Source organism: Pipra filicauda, unplaced genomic scaffold (genome assembly GCF_003945595.2).
Source record: "Pipra filicauda isolate LSUMZ 115617 unplaced genomic scaffold, ASM394559v2 scaffold46_size3722508_pilon, whole genome shotgun sequence".
NCBI lineage: Eukaryota > Metazoa > Chordata > Aves > Passeriformes > Pipridae > Pipra > Pipra filicauda.
In genome coordinates, this window is record NW_024104609.1 from 3,555,406 (window position 1) to 3,570,775 (window position 15,370).

The 15,370-nt window shown below is 36.6% G+C and overlaps 1 protein-coding gene across 3 annotated transcripts in view; it reads left to right on the forward strand.

The window, feature by feature from the left end:
- FTO (FTO alpha-ketoglutarate dependent dioxygenase) overlaps positions 1–15,370 on the forward strand; it is a 236,512-nt gene that overhangs the window by 86,255 nt on the left and 134,887 nt on the right. For all 3 annotated transcript variants that reach the window (XR_005565376.1, XM_027732281.2, XM_039386146.1), the window contains exon 8: positions 15,047–15,171. Coding sequence is in view for 2 of the 3 variants with exons in the window: in XM_027732281.2 (XP_027588082.1) it covers positions 15,047–15,171 (125 nt within the window). In the remaining variant the exon portion in view is untranslated. The remainder of the gene's footprint in view (positions 1–15,046; positions 15,172–15,370) is intronic.

A 15,370-nucleotide genomic window follows, 5' to 3' on the forward strand; every position in this document is an offset into this window, starting at 1 on the left:
GCTTCGTGTGTTATATCAGGCTGTTGTGGGCATGTAGTGGTGGAATTACAGATAATAAATTACTGCTCTTTCTACTGAAGCTATATAACCTTTCCTAATTTTAACACCACAAGGAAATGCAGTTTAGTGGTTCTCTATGCTATGGAGTTTAGTGCAAATGTTTGAACTTTTCTGTGGTCTAGAAAAGCTGGCATTTTAAGAAGTATTTCATAGTTACATAGGTTACCATTACACCACTGTAGTGATTTTGCAGTGCTTTGTTCAGTGGAAAACTAGCCTATTTGTGGGGAAAAAATGTCCAAAGGACATCCTAACTTCTGTTCTCTAAAGTAGTGTTTGATATGACACAGCATTAAGGGATAGAATCAACCCCATACATTCTCAATTTTAGAAACAGGGAGAAAACTGAAATATGAAGCTATTCCCACTAGAAATGTTGTAAATCTTACAAAATATATAAGCTTTCCTCTTCAACATACATCAAAAGCATAAAACTTGGGAGATTAAAATATGTTTTTAATCTTGGTTTGATGAGCAAAACTTTCACTGTAATATTTATTATGAGAGGCTCTACTTGTGTTGCCTCTTCCCTTTGTTCTGTTTATATATGACTTCCTTTCTTCCAAAAAAGTAGGAAGTATCGCTTTCACAAAGCTGAAGGATATTGCAATGGTTTGTTCATTTAAGCTGAATTGTAGGCCCACGTGGCAGGCACAAACTTTTCTTTTATTGTCCTGGGTCCCAGAGGACCAGCAGTGCTTTCTGATGGCTTCCCATGAATGCCTTTCATTTGTGGAGGAGTTTCAGTGGCTTATGCTGACTGTACAAAGATCAAACAGGCAGGAAAATTGTGGTTTTATGAAACTTAGCCAAGATTTTTTGTTTTTTTTTTTCTCAGAAGTTTTTCTTCTGTAACCTTATTTTTTAAGGACAATATTAGGTCAATTAGTTTTAGTGGCTGATGGAAAAAAAAAGATTGTTCTATAATTTTCTCTTTAAAACTTAAGTATTTTCTCAGTTATTAGAAAATTTTTAGACGTGTATAAAGAAACTACTGACCGTAATTGCAGTCTGTCTTTATTGCATTTGGAATCAATGGTATCCAAAATTAAGCTTAAAAAAATGTTGTGGCTGCTTGGTCCTGCAATTTGATCTATTCTGGGCCACTGCGCCTGCAGAGTTTTGCTGAAATCACCCCATTTTGTTGTGTTGGTGTTTTTTTTTTTTTTTTTTTTTTTTTTTTTTTTTTTTTTTGTTTTTTTTCCTGTGTACAAAGGTCTGTCAAACAGATTTGACTGTGATTTGACCTGTCAAAGTCTCATTTGTTTCAAGAACAGTGCTTTTTTTTCTCAGCAAATTTTCATAGCATTCTTCATAGAGATTTCTTTTTTGCTCAGCTGTTGGTGAGCTTAAGTATTGGAAAGAGATGTGCAGACCACAACTTCTTTTTAACTGCAGTGATGGCATGTTTTGCCAGCAACACACAATTTTCATTGTGTTACTCATATAAAACCTCATGTTTGTCATATGAATTCCGTTTTTGTTGAAGGATTATTTTATTAAGACTAAAATGGCTTAAATTTCTGAAGTAAAACCCGTAGCATCTTTAGAGGTCAGACGTAGCTGAAACTTGAACAGCTGTACAACATGCATCCTAGATTGTTTTTAATTGTCTTCCCTTTCTCTAACAGCAGTAATTCTTGTTTATATTGTCAAGAACCTTTCCACTGAGCACAAGAGCACCATACTTTAAGGTCACATGCTTAACCCCACTGCGGGGTTACAATGTAAATGGGCCCCCTTTGTTTTCATTAATGTGTGAGGGGTGGGTGCAAGGCAAGGCTGTTCACAAGGCTTAAATAACTTATTGTAAAAGTGTCTTAAAGAAAGCATATTTTGTCTCCATACCACAGTTGTTTAGCATTACTCTTGTGCATCCAACCGACAGCCAGTTTGGCAATGGATTTTTGTGTGTCATTTTGTTCTTTTGACCTGTGATACTTTTTTCTTTCTCTTTTTTTTTTTTTTTTTTAATTGAGCGAATGGATTCACCTCAAATAATACAAAACAAAGAAGCTTTTCCTCTTTCTATTCGTGATATCTTAAAACTAGTAAACAAAGCTGGAGCTGCTCTTTTCCACCCAAACCCCCTTACGTAACAATTTTCCAGCTGCTGTTCCTGTGTTGATAAAGAGGTTTAAAATTGGGACTTTCTAGAAATGTCAAATTAAATTATTATGCTCACTGCTTTTAATCAGTTTAAGAATTAACAAAGTATAGACTTTTAAAATGGTTTTAGGTGTGTTATTTTTCTCTGCCTGTAGTCACTGATGTATGGGGAAAGAATGATATTGAAATCTTACAAGTTGTTTTGATTATCCAGAATTGGCCCTGAGTCCCAAGATTTTAGGTGATTTCAAACCCAGTGTTGATGGTATTCTGTGGCTAACATTTGTAGTTGGTTTGTAGGCCAAAAAAGTTGAAGTCATGCGCTTTTTGGGTGGAATATCTCAGTTCCAGGTTGTTTGCTTTTTTCCATATTTGGTGATAAATTTGGACCATAAATATAATTTGATTCATGTCTTGTTTCGAGACTCACAGACTTATACCAGCACGTGGAACAGTAGATACATGAGCTTGTGATCCATCCAATGAGATGAATTTGATCCAACAGGGTTGTATGCAAGAGTTTCTGTGCAGGTACCGAGAGTATAAACACTGAATGAACAGGGCAAGGAGAAAGGATTATGTCTAGAAGATGCAATAATACATGATTATCAAAGCAAAACATCATTTTGAATACAGCAAGTTGCAGCTTTAGTAGAAATAGTACTTTGAAAATCAACAAACTTTGTTAATCAAGGTGGAAAATTGGGTTGTGTTTTCTAGCTTGCAGTTGAGACAAAAATAGTGACTTTCCCGAGACGAAAACTCTTCAGTATGAACTTAAGTTTTACTGTATTTTGTTCCTGTGTTTTAAGACAGAAATGTGACAACATGTTTTCACAGATGGTTATCAAAATACTCTTTTTCCTCATAATAACTCTTAGTTATGTCTTGGGTTTTAATTTTCTTGCACTTCATTTCTGGTAAGAACAACTTAGTATATCTAGTGTTCTCTCCAGTATGAGAATAACTGATTCAACTAGTCGTAAACAGGATGAAATCTGCCATCCTTGAAAGAAGATTATTTAATATTCAAGAATGTTGTGGTAGTTTAATTGGGAAGTAATTCTGTTGATAAACATTTAAGAAACTTTTTTGTGAATCAACAAAATGTAGAGCATTTAAGACTGTAAATAAGCATACAACAAATACAAGTCTTGACAAGAGAGTTATTATGAATGTCAAAAAATATCAAATATTATTAGAAGGCAGTCCATGTTCTAGTGAAAATGTTTTGGATTTTTTTTTCCTAAATGAATATAGTTATCCCTGAAAATTGATTTGATATATGTAAAAGGATTGCATAATGATATCCTAAATAAAAAATTGAAAAGGGGAAAAAAAATAAAGAACAGAAACTCCAGAATTCAAATGCTGAAGAGAGACACCAGGTTTTCATCAAATGGCATGTTTTCCTCTTTAAGAAGAAAAATATTTATATATACAACATTGATAGTTTGAATGATTGTTCAAATAGAATGTACTTCTTACATGTGGACTCTGCTGTGAAGTGTGATTTGCCCTGTAGTGTCATGGTAAAGCTGAAAGTGAAGTAGGTAGACAGTAACATTAACTGGAGATTTAGAGCCCTAGCATGGCTTGTCATGATGTGTCTTTAAGGGTAGAAGTTTTTGTATGAGAGAACACAAGTCAGACCCTTCTCCACAAACTGCTCTTTTTCATTTCTTCAGCAACCCAGGAGATCCAAAAGCTTTTTGGGTTAGTGGAGAACATCTTCATTGTGGCATGTACTCATGATGTGTCTGTTAAGGATGCTCAGCCAGTTTGTGTTAATACATCCTTGACATTGCTTTTTTACTTGTGGATTAACAGTTCCTTCTGGAAGAGTGCAGAGGTGATTAGTCAGCCACCTTTGACCTCTCTCTTAAGTTGGACTTTGCAGCTGAACTTGAGAACCCATATCTTGTTTCGTGTGCCTGTAGAAGGACGTGGTAGTGACTGGTGAGGCAGCAGCTGTGACTGTTGTGGTGCAGGGTAACAGAAAGTATTGTTGTGGGATGCCACAGGGTAACAGTGTTGTCTGTTTTCCAGATGGCTTTGTCCTAATTTGTGAGCACATCATGCAAATGTCGTCTCTGCTGAGTAGCCAGAATGCTCAGCACACAACTTTCAGAGAGTAATCGATGTGTATATGTTCACAGTGATCTGATGATCACACTGTTTGTTTTCTTTGTTAGGCACATGAATCATATGATGAAAGTTTATTTTCCCTGACTGAATGTTGTGACATTAATGAAAATTGTCTATGTAATATTTTTTGATATAGCGAAATTTGCAAATAGTTGGACGTTCAATCTTTAAATACTTCTTCAGTGTTGTAGCATGGTGTTTTACTGGGACACAACTCTATCAGAATAATCAATAGCTGCCTATAGCTGGCATTAACAGCCTTATAAAGGGTAGGTTTTACTGATATATTGCATTCAGAAGAAAAATAAATAGCAAAGAAAATGTTACTGAGTGCCTGGCGTGATGGAAGTTGGCAGCTGAGTGTCTCCAGAGGATGAGAACCTCTCTGGAAGTGACCTGTCCTTAGAAGGGGTGGAGGTCTGCCTGGGTGTACTGTGTGTTAATGCTCCAGCTCCATGATTCCATGCTGCAATTAAGCGGGATGTGACAAAACAGTGGCTGCAGGTGTACTGTCTGTGTTGTACCCTGGTGTGTCTGTCTGTATACAGCGAATATGGGCATACACATAAAAGATTAGGCAGAGTTTTAATTTTCTTTAATTTAGGAGGAGCTGTGATTTGTTTAGGTTTGGTGGTTTTTTTTTGTTTGTTTTTTTTTTTATTCTGGAAAAAAGTGTAGGCTTCTTTTGAGCCTACAGGATGGTAAGTTTGATCAGACATTAACTATAGTGAAGCATTGCTTATTTAGCATTGTAGGTGTACCTGAACTACTGAACTAATTTTGTAATTGTCTTTTTTTCTTGTAAGATTTGTGTTGCCTTTATAAACTAGTAAGCTATAGTAAGACATACTCACCTTCATCACTTATAATGGAAAATTAGTGTCCATATATAGGTGGCATGTACATATATTACAGGATTATATACCATTATGCTCTAATAAGTCAGAAAGACATGTGCAAAACTTTATTCCTAAATGTACTCTGAATGCAAGAGAATTAAGACTACGTAAGTTGCCTACTCTTCCAGGAGGAATCCATATTTACTGTAAGGACTGAATCGAAATAGTGATGGTATATTTTGGGCAACTGTTTGATGTGAGTTAAATCCGTAGACCTTTCTGTATTTCTCCTTTGTCAGTGCCTCCATTTTTTAAATTTTCTAGTACATTCCATCAGATTGTACATTTTACACTGCACACCCCCAATGTCATGTCATCACCATTTGCATAACCTATATGTGAAATGCCTAGCACATGGTTTTATGTAAAATATACTGTAGCAAAACTGGAGGAGGATAAGGCACTGAAATCAGCCTAGTTTTCAGTTGAGAAACAAGGATCACAGCTTCTAGAAAAGTGTATTTCCAAATGCTGTTGTCATAATGAACTAATAACAATATCTGGTAGTACTCTCCTTGCTGCTTGTCAATGTCATATTCCCCGTACATTAAGTACATATAGTGTAGGAGGTTCTATTTTGGTTTTATTTCCTATGCTCTTCCCAGCAGTATGCTCTAAATTTTCTTTCTGTCCCTTTGGCCATGACAGCTTGTATCACTACTGCACTTACATGATTATGAATTTTAAATCTTCACAATGGCGTGCCATGGTGTCACTGGGGGTAATGAAGCTGTTACTTGAGCCAAGTGTGACAAAACTTCATTTCTGAAACAACATGGTGAGAATCCCATTCTCACAGGGATATCCACAGACCCGGTGCATTTAGTGCTGTGAGGATGATAAAGGCATTGAAACCCTTATGTCATTCAAAGATACGATTCAGCTGTATGTGGTTATCTTGCATATGTACTAAATTGCTATTCTGCTATGGCATGTGTCTTAGACAAAGCATGCCCACAGGCACTTCTGGACATGTGGCTTGCTGCTTCATTTGATTGTGGCTTCCAGCTTCTTCATTCTGCAGCATTTAACCCATTCTGTAACGTGGCTTTCTGTGTTTTAAATGATTTCAGTCAAACTAATGACATGGGAAATACACCCTAAATTTCTGCACAACTATATTTTAGTACACATTGTGTTAGGAAGCGTTATGGCTAAGGCAGTAAGTAGCTTGATGGCAACAGGTAGTGGCTTCAGTGATGGGAGGAAAATGTTGGTATTCTAGGCTTTTCCATGCTAAATAGATACTGAAATGTGCTGTTCAAGGAAATCAGTAACATGACATGTAATTAAACACTGAAGGTAGTCACAAATAAAAATGCAATAATGAATTCAGAATCTAGCACTCACTGTTTTCCATCTTTCTTCATAGTTTGTGGATGTTTAAAAAGACTTGTTTTTGTGACAATAATGTTAATTTTAGTGATTCCAGTTTGTATTTTGAATGCTACAAGGGCCAGGGGTCTAGTTTGGAGATTTTGGTACAAGTTTTCATCTGTAAATATTTTAAGAGGAGCTTGCGTGTAGCTTGGTGTATTAGGGCTTCAGTATAAATTAGATGAGTCAAAGCAATGCCTTGCTTATGTGTAGAATTATTTCATTAGAATTAGTAATATTATTTGAGTATTTAATTTGAACTTCAGTTCATTTCAGTGTTTGTGAGGTGGGATTACCTACTTCTGGCTTCAAAGTCCATAATTTTTTCCTCTCCTCTCTACCCCACCCTAAATTGTTCATAGATGATGATGTTAGTTTTGAGATGCTAAGAAAATTATGGGGTACTCTTTTGAGTTCTTTTGAACGCATAAAACCATTTGTTGTGTGGTTCTTCAGTGCTTATGAGAACTGCACGTATTTGTTGATGATGAAATTCAGACTGCTGACTGAGCGAGCATGTGCAGGTTGTACTTGGCGTGATTCAGCATTGCAAAATATAAGCTGTCCAGAGTGCAGATTAGCCAAGTGAGTCTTGTAGTGCATCTTAGCTCAACTGATTTCAGCAATAGTAAATAATCACTGAAGCATACACTGCTGTGCAGTCCTTCAGAACTTAAGTGTTCAGCGTAACTACTGTTTGCATGTGACCAAAATGGAAAAAGGGAGGTGTATACAAAGGAGTGAATTATAACAAAGAACACTTTCTGCTTCAGTTCTTGCTCAGAAAACATATGTTCAGCCATGCAGGCAACAGTTGGGGTAAAGACACACTGTAGGTTTGGAAACAAAAGGCATGTTCTTTTCTTGCATTCACAATGTTTTCAAACATATTCACTTGTTAGGGACTGGCCTGTCAGCTGGATCTTCTTGCAAGCGTGATTTCTTTTTCCTGACTTCTTTCAAAAGCTTTTTCCCCACAATGTTTTACACTTCATATAATCCACTATGCATGGTAGGCCTGCCTCATTCTTTGTGCTATTGATGATTCAGAGGTGGAGGGGCCATGCTCTGGGAGAATGTGGCTGAAGGGTAACCTTTCACTCACCCATACATCTGAAGATGCTAAGCCACTCTTATTCCAAATATCTTGAGTGGTTTGGTTGCTCTTTCATGATAAGATGGGTTATACTTCACCTTTAGAACATTGCCAAACCAGTTAGTGCAGCAAAAATACTTAGAAAGTGTTGATCTTTATACCTTTTTTTACTTTGTAAGTATGTATTGAATATCTTACAGACACCCATCATAACTACAGTGAATCATCCAGTAAAAAGGATTATTTTTTTTTTCTAAATTGGAAATTCATTCAGTTGTGGCATGCCAGAGTAACCAAAAATTACTTGGTCATTACTTCTGTTTGGATTCCTTTTCCCTAAATATATGGTTCAAGACCCAAGTAGAAATACACTTATATAGGCATAAAGTAATGGTTATTTCCAAGTCAACTCTACCTGGTTTAATTTATGACCTTTAAACTCATAAAACTAGAAAATGTACTGCTTTAGCTCCACAGGTATAGATAAATGGTACAACTTTCTAGTGCAGACAAGACTACAGTTTCTCTGAAAAAGTCCAAGTGATCTACTCACTGTAGGTTTTTCTAGGTCAAACTACTCATCTATCAAGTCAGGTATTCATCCTTTGCTGTCAGCAGTGAATACCTCAAAGGGAGGCAGGGCTGCCAACATTTTAATGCATGTAGACTTGTATATAGAGCTTAAACATATGTCTGACTTTAAGCATTCTGCTTTATAATTGGGTTATGTACTTGTTTAGTTTTGATGTGCACCATTGAATATAATACTAGGAGAGAATGTATGTTCTTTGTGGCAATGGTTTCACATCAGCAACTTGAATTTTCATTCCTTTTACCCTACAAAAATTACACGTCTTTCATAAAATTTTCTATTCCTTTATATTTTTTTTAAAATAGACATAATATTTGACTTTAAAACCTGGTTTTGTGTTGGAAGTTCTCAATCAATAAGCAGAACAGTAGGGAGTTTCATGTTGGCTTGTGGATTATTCATGTGTTTTGTTGGAGTATTAATAGTGTTAGCTGAATTTTCAGCAGCCTGGGAAATTACCACTGATGAATGTCCAATGATTACAATATCCCACATAAGGCCCTTCAGACCACGAGGATCATTTAGTCAACTAGAAAATCCTCAGACAAGAAAACTCTGTGTAAATATTTTCTAATGGAAGGTGCCAGCAAATACATCCTTGCCAACATATGTCAAAACTGCCAGAAGATCTGTGAGGATGGGGATTAACTTTTTAGCACTGTCATCTTAAGAGCTTTGACAGGGAAACATTATTTAAATGTTTTTCTTTGACTGTGTATGACTGGAAAGATGCTAACGGTAGATAAAACTAATATAAAGCAGTTAATGATACTGACATATATTCCAAGTCTGCACTCTTTTCTTTACTTGAGGTCTGTGTCAGAAATCCTTGAGAATACTACAGATGTAAAATAAATTGTCTTTTCCTTTTCAAATGAAATTTGATGATTCGTCTCCAGTCTGATACGAGAAAGCACACACTAGTATATTGCTTCTTTTGAGGAATTTTTTGTTTTGTTTTATAGGCTCCTTAAAAGTAAATTATGTTTTAGATGTTCTAGTGACTTCTCTGACTCCCAGAAAGAAAATAGTTAATAATAATTTCTTTCCTTTCAGCTCCCATGGGCCTACCTTCATTGTACAGTTTGCATATAACAGCTAGTAAGAGTAGAATGTACTGAACCTTAAACAAATCTATTAGGATCACCATGGCAAGAAACCGGGAAAATGGCAGGAAAAAGGAACAATGATTTTGTAAACCCTCCAAAGGTCAGAAAAAGGCTTTCAGTAAGTATGCAGAGGCTAGAAATCAAATCCCATTTCCTATCATAAGAAACCAGTTGTTTTAGCAGCAGTGGTTAATGTACTGTATGTGAAAGATTTAAGACTAGTTGGAAAGCTTTGCTTCTGTTTTATTAGGCTGCTATTGAAAAGCCAACAGCATAACTTCAACTAGGTGCTTTGAGATTTCTTAATGGGCTGTCAAGGGCAAGACACCAGGTCTGTGCTATACTAGCTCTTTCCTGTACATTAAAACAACAGGGGCCAAATGATCATATACAGAAGTATGAATTACTTGATGCTTTCTCTGTTCCATATGGTCAGCCATGTCTTTGGCAATTAATCATGTACAGAATCAGTTGAGTGCTCTCTGAAGCATTGAAGTCAACATTTAGTTGTACCTGTGCCAGTGGAGGCAGTGGGGGTTGCGAGCGTAAAATAGCAGGATGAGGAGCTGCTGGCGCCGAAGCCAGAGCAGCTGGCTTCTATAAACAACACTTTTTTCCTCTTTACCTTTTTTTTTTTTTTTTAAAACTTTTCTTTGACAAACATGACTCATTTTTCAATATCATCCAAAACATGCGGGTTGCTGAGTGAAGCTGTGATATCTGGCATAGTGGATTAATAAACAAAAGGCAGAGAATTGGGTTTAATGTGCCCAAATTACTGGGTGATAACTTAAACCATACTGGCTGTTTCCATCATATCAATGAAAATGGGTGCATTTGATTGTATTTTAAAAGTAAAGAAGAAATGAGCAGTGTTTTGTAAGCAATTACTAGCTTTTTTTATTACGGAGGAATTACAACGTGTTAAATTAACATGGCTTAATAGATTTCAGCTTCTTTTCCTCCACCCCTTTAAAAGGCACCATGTTCTAGTTTTGTAGAATTTCATCAGGATAGTTTTTGCACTGAAAGCAAAATAAAATGACAAAAGTAACAGGGAAGATACAGAACAACATTTCATCTCTGCTTACAGATTTTACTCTTATGTTTTTCCTTTCTGTATTAGTTATTGATTTTTTAGAGATAACTGCTATGTTAAAGTAGGAGTGGTTGCTAAAGATTCAGAAGCTTATCCTATTTAAACTGGTGGTGAGTAAATTAAATCTAAGAGTGAAAAATCTGATTTGTTGACCCAATAAAGTAGAACCAAGAGGCAAACTGTCCCAAGTGCCACTTTAGTTCAGACTGAAGGCTAATTTGTTTGACAGAACACTAGGCTTCATGTCTCCAGCTATACAGTGTTTTTAACCTTAAGTCTGGCTCCTCAAGAGGTCTGTATTGAAGGAAGGAAAAATCTAGCTTTAGAAGATCAAAAATGTACCAGTGTGGGGTTTGGAGTGTTTAGATGTTGCTTTTACTTGCATGTGTGTAAGCATGTCATAGTATTCACCCAGGACACACACAGTTCAGCAGGGTAGTGGCCTATGGATGTTAAAACAGAGTTTCTTTTGCTGTGTATCTAAGAAAAAATATTACTGTAATCCTGTTAAAAAACCTAGTTTAGATTTTTTACATATCTAATTTTAAGTGTATTTCCTGGGTGAATAGAAAGGCTTGGTTATAACAGCTTCAATTCAGTCCCATCTAACTGATATATTTTGTCAGTGGGAATGAGAGGGAATAGGGTGTTGGTCTCTTAAAATCTAATCTTAGTACCTTCCTTTCTTAGATAATGAGAGAAGATGCTCTGACTGCTGCCTGATAGGTCAGTAGAGCATTAGATTAGTTCTGCTGCTGTACCAGGAGGAAGTCAAAGAGTTCAGTTTCCTAGATACTATGTTTAATGTAGAAGGCTGGATCGGCACACTTTATATATATATATGTAAGATATATGTGTGTATACCTTTGGGCTTTTTTGAGAGGTGGGTTGTGTGTTTGTTTTTAAGACCCATGCCATTTGGGATTTACAAGGAAAGGCTTTAAATATGTTAATAGATCTATAAGGAGAATTGAGTAAGATTTACTGAAAATATTAACAATGCTGCTTATTAAAGTGATATGCTGAACAATGAAACAAGGAGATGCTTCCCACAAGTGATAAGCAGTTTGCATAATCTCGTTGCTTAAGTTGTCCAGGATATGTTTTTGCCAGCTCAGGAAGCAGAAGAAAGAAAGTTTCAACAGTTTGTAAACATTACCACCCTCAAGAATCTCTGTGAACACAAGGATGAGATAAGAGAGGCTGTAGGGCTGGTTGCCTTGTTTATTTATTCTACTGTCCTGCAGTCCCATGTGTGCTGAAAAACACTGAGTCAGTGTTGAGTCCAGTTCAGAAATGTGAGGGCTTCACTCAGCATTGGGCAAAGGGGGCCTCTGCAGACAATTATCTGTCATTGAAAGAATTGAGACACAAGATCAGATTTTCTTTGATGGGATGTGCAACTGTAGTGATGTTCAGAAGGTCATTCCTGCTCTCTAGAGAAGGGGTGGTATCAGCCGGGTTTCAGATGGATTTTTATCAGTGTTGATGTGAGGAAATGGCTTTCCCAGCTGATAACATCTTTGACCGAGTTTCTTGAACCCTTGACCTTTATCAGTCAAGGTATAAAATCCCCTTGTTAAAAATAAATCCCCAAACAAGTTACATGGAAAAGAAAGGAACATGTTCCTTTCAAAGGAACATGTTTTATAATATTATTTTACCAAGAATGCAGCTTTATTTGTTACAATTTGAGATTTTTATTGAGATTATAAGAATAGCAAGTTATTAAGAAATGCCTCTATAAAAGCTACACATCAAGCCCTGCACTCACATTCCAGGTAACCTCACTGCCCTCAGCACTCCTAGAAAACAAGTAAATCAGTTGAATAGCTATGTATTGTTGTTGTATGTTGCTTAATCATACTATTTCACCCTCCAGGTAGCTGCAACTGTTCTCACAGGGCTTAATAAAGAAGCGTTTATGATGTCAGTGTCAAACTATGCATTTGACTTGAACTATGCACATCACCACATAAATGAAGGGTGTTAACAGAAAGCTGGAGCAATATAATTTCTCTCAGTAAAAATTAAATTAAGTTCAATTTCCAGAGTTATGATGTTCCTGTAGATGGAGGGGACTTCAGGTAATTGAACTCAGAACCAAATTTACAATTTGACCAGGTCCACAGAATTCATACAATAGCATTATGGGATTGTGACCACTTGGAGAAGTGGTCACCCATCCCTGACTGATAACAATCTAATAATATCCTTTCTTTGTTAGGTTTTAACTAAAAATTCTTTAGGAACTATCAGTTCTCCATGCTCTGCACTTTGTGAATCACTTATGTTGGGGATTTTGATGTTTGTTGCCTGCAAATAACTATTCTTTCAGCTTTGTGAGGCAGAGCATCTTTAAACTTGGGACTTTACTGCAGTCTCGCAGAGAAGTAGACACGTCACTGTCACCAGTGGATTTCCCTGTCCTGTTGTGATTAATGTAGCCATCCAATGATTCTGAAAGGGAAGTTTGGTGGGCTGTGGTCTAGCTGTATGGCTGTGGTCTGATCATCCTATAATAGAGAGAAGCTGTAGTGCTGTGTCAAGGCTTGTACATGATAAATATAAAAGTTAAAGCCTTAGTAGGTATATTTATTGTGAATGACAAGGAGTGTTAATTTACACTCATTAAAGAATGTACATCATCTCATGTGTGTTTTCACATGCTGAAGTCCTCTATCAAATCCTGCTTTAAACTGTGCAGCTGCTGGAAGTGAGGCTGTAAGGTCAGGATTGTTGAAGTTGGCGGATATTAGAGCTTGTGGAAAAGACGTTGTAGGTCAGTGCAAGGGAAACCCATGTCAGGGAATCCTTATCTGAAAATGCTCTCTGGCTTTTTGTTTGCTTTGTAATGTCAAAGCAGGGTCAAGAATGTGATCTGTATAGACAGAGTTTTGAACATTTTGAGTTTTTACAAGAAAATGTTCTTTTTGATGTGTAAGTCCCATATGATGGGCTAATGCCTTTTGGTAGGCAAACTGATAGAACTGGGAAGTGGGGAGAAAGATGCTTTTTGCTCTTTGTCATCAGATGTTGGTACAATAAAATTATTTTCTGTCTCTGTGAGCCCTGTCATGCTTGTCTCCTGGAACAGCCATGGAGGTAGTAATGCTACTGCTACTTTACGTAGCTTAAGAAGTGTATAATCTGCATGTTATTGTCTCTTATGGAAAAAAACCCAAACCTTTCAGACCCAGGGTAGATCTTCCTGTTTTCACAAACTAAAGATAATAACAATCATTTCTCTCACAGGATCCCCAGAGGAATTTTAGTTGGGCAGGGCAGAATGTAAAGTGTATGTGATTTGGAGGAGGAGGCAATATGCCATGTATTTTTGTCACATTGTTCCTATAAGAGAGATTATGCTGGGAATAGGAATTGCAGCTCTTAGTTATGTTTAAGTTGTGTTTTCAAAGTCACATATGCAACTCCTCAGGTTAGGAAACTTTTTTTTTTTTGCCTCCTTTACTGTGAAAAAAATAGGTTTGTGCAAGCATTCTGTCTATTCTGTCATCCTTCCCGAAAGCATTTAGATACTTTGATATGTTTGCAGAACATGTAACTGAAGGTTAGAATAGCAAAAATAGTTAAGTGTATATCAGTGGCTGGTTAAGGTGAAAAAGACAATATAATATCTTCACTGAAGGAAGAGACACTTGCATTGACTCTGCCATGGTTACTCTGCTGCACATCAAGTCAGCACATGTGCGCTGGTGGACATCTGACCGGTCAGTAGTGTGAGCATCAACACGTGCCATGTCCTTCCCAAGTTGGCAGAGATTGGGAAGTGTAGGGGAAAGAAGGGGAGAAAATGGTGGGTGAGTTAGTGAAGGCAAAGATGGAGTGATGGATTTAGAGTTAGCTTGCTGGCTGGATGAAGCATGATAGGAAGATCTGCAGTTTTGTTACGCCAATGTTAACTGCCAACACAATATTTGGGAAGGCCAGTAACTTTCAGTCTGCAGAGACTGTGTGTCATCATACTGTGCAGATGACTTAAATCAATTGCATTTACAGACATGTATATTTTTAGCAGTTTTTAATTTATTCTATGCGTGAAAATATTGTTCTACTTGTTTAACTGAAATATTTAATGATAAAGAGAACATGGAGACATCATCAGAAATTCCTTTCAGAAGATACAGTAAAACCAGGTATTTTCATCAGCTTTACCAAAGAGCAAATGGGGAGAGGGAAATCCCCCAACAAATGCATTGAAGAAAATACTTCTAATATTATTTGATACCAGATAATATTTAGAAAAGAAAGGAACTACGCCTCAAGAAAATGATGCCTAGTATGCACAATTTCTTGTTGTGATACTTAAGGCAATGAGATTTTAAGGTTTACCTTATATGCCATGTATATTGATTAAATACCAAATATATGGTGGCCATTTCTAACCATCATTTACTGTATTGATTTGTCAGCAGTGGAACTGTAATAAAAAAAGCTATTGATTTACTGTCCTTATTTGCTTATGGGCTTTTTATTAATTTTACACATTGTTTCCTATTTCTAGATTATAATTTTTATGTGTTTCCTCTCTTTAAGACAAGTCTGGTCCTCTCCGAAGTTAGAAAAGAACAACAAATTGAGGAACAAAGGAATGAAACCATCAGCTGCTTCCTGCTAGTCCTTAAGGAGCGACAGAGGCTGCGTAAAGAATGGACAGTAAGGTGGGAAACACTCCTATAAATCCCCTTGCAAGTTGACATTTTCAAACAATTTTCAAAATTTTCACTGTTGAAATAGTAATTCCTTGAATGGAATAGTCAGTGTTTCTGTTTCTGATTTCAGAGTTACTTTGTGGGGTAGACTGCTCCCTTACTGTGCTCACATAATGGAGGCCATTGATAATAGCTTGAGGCAACATAT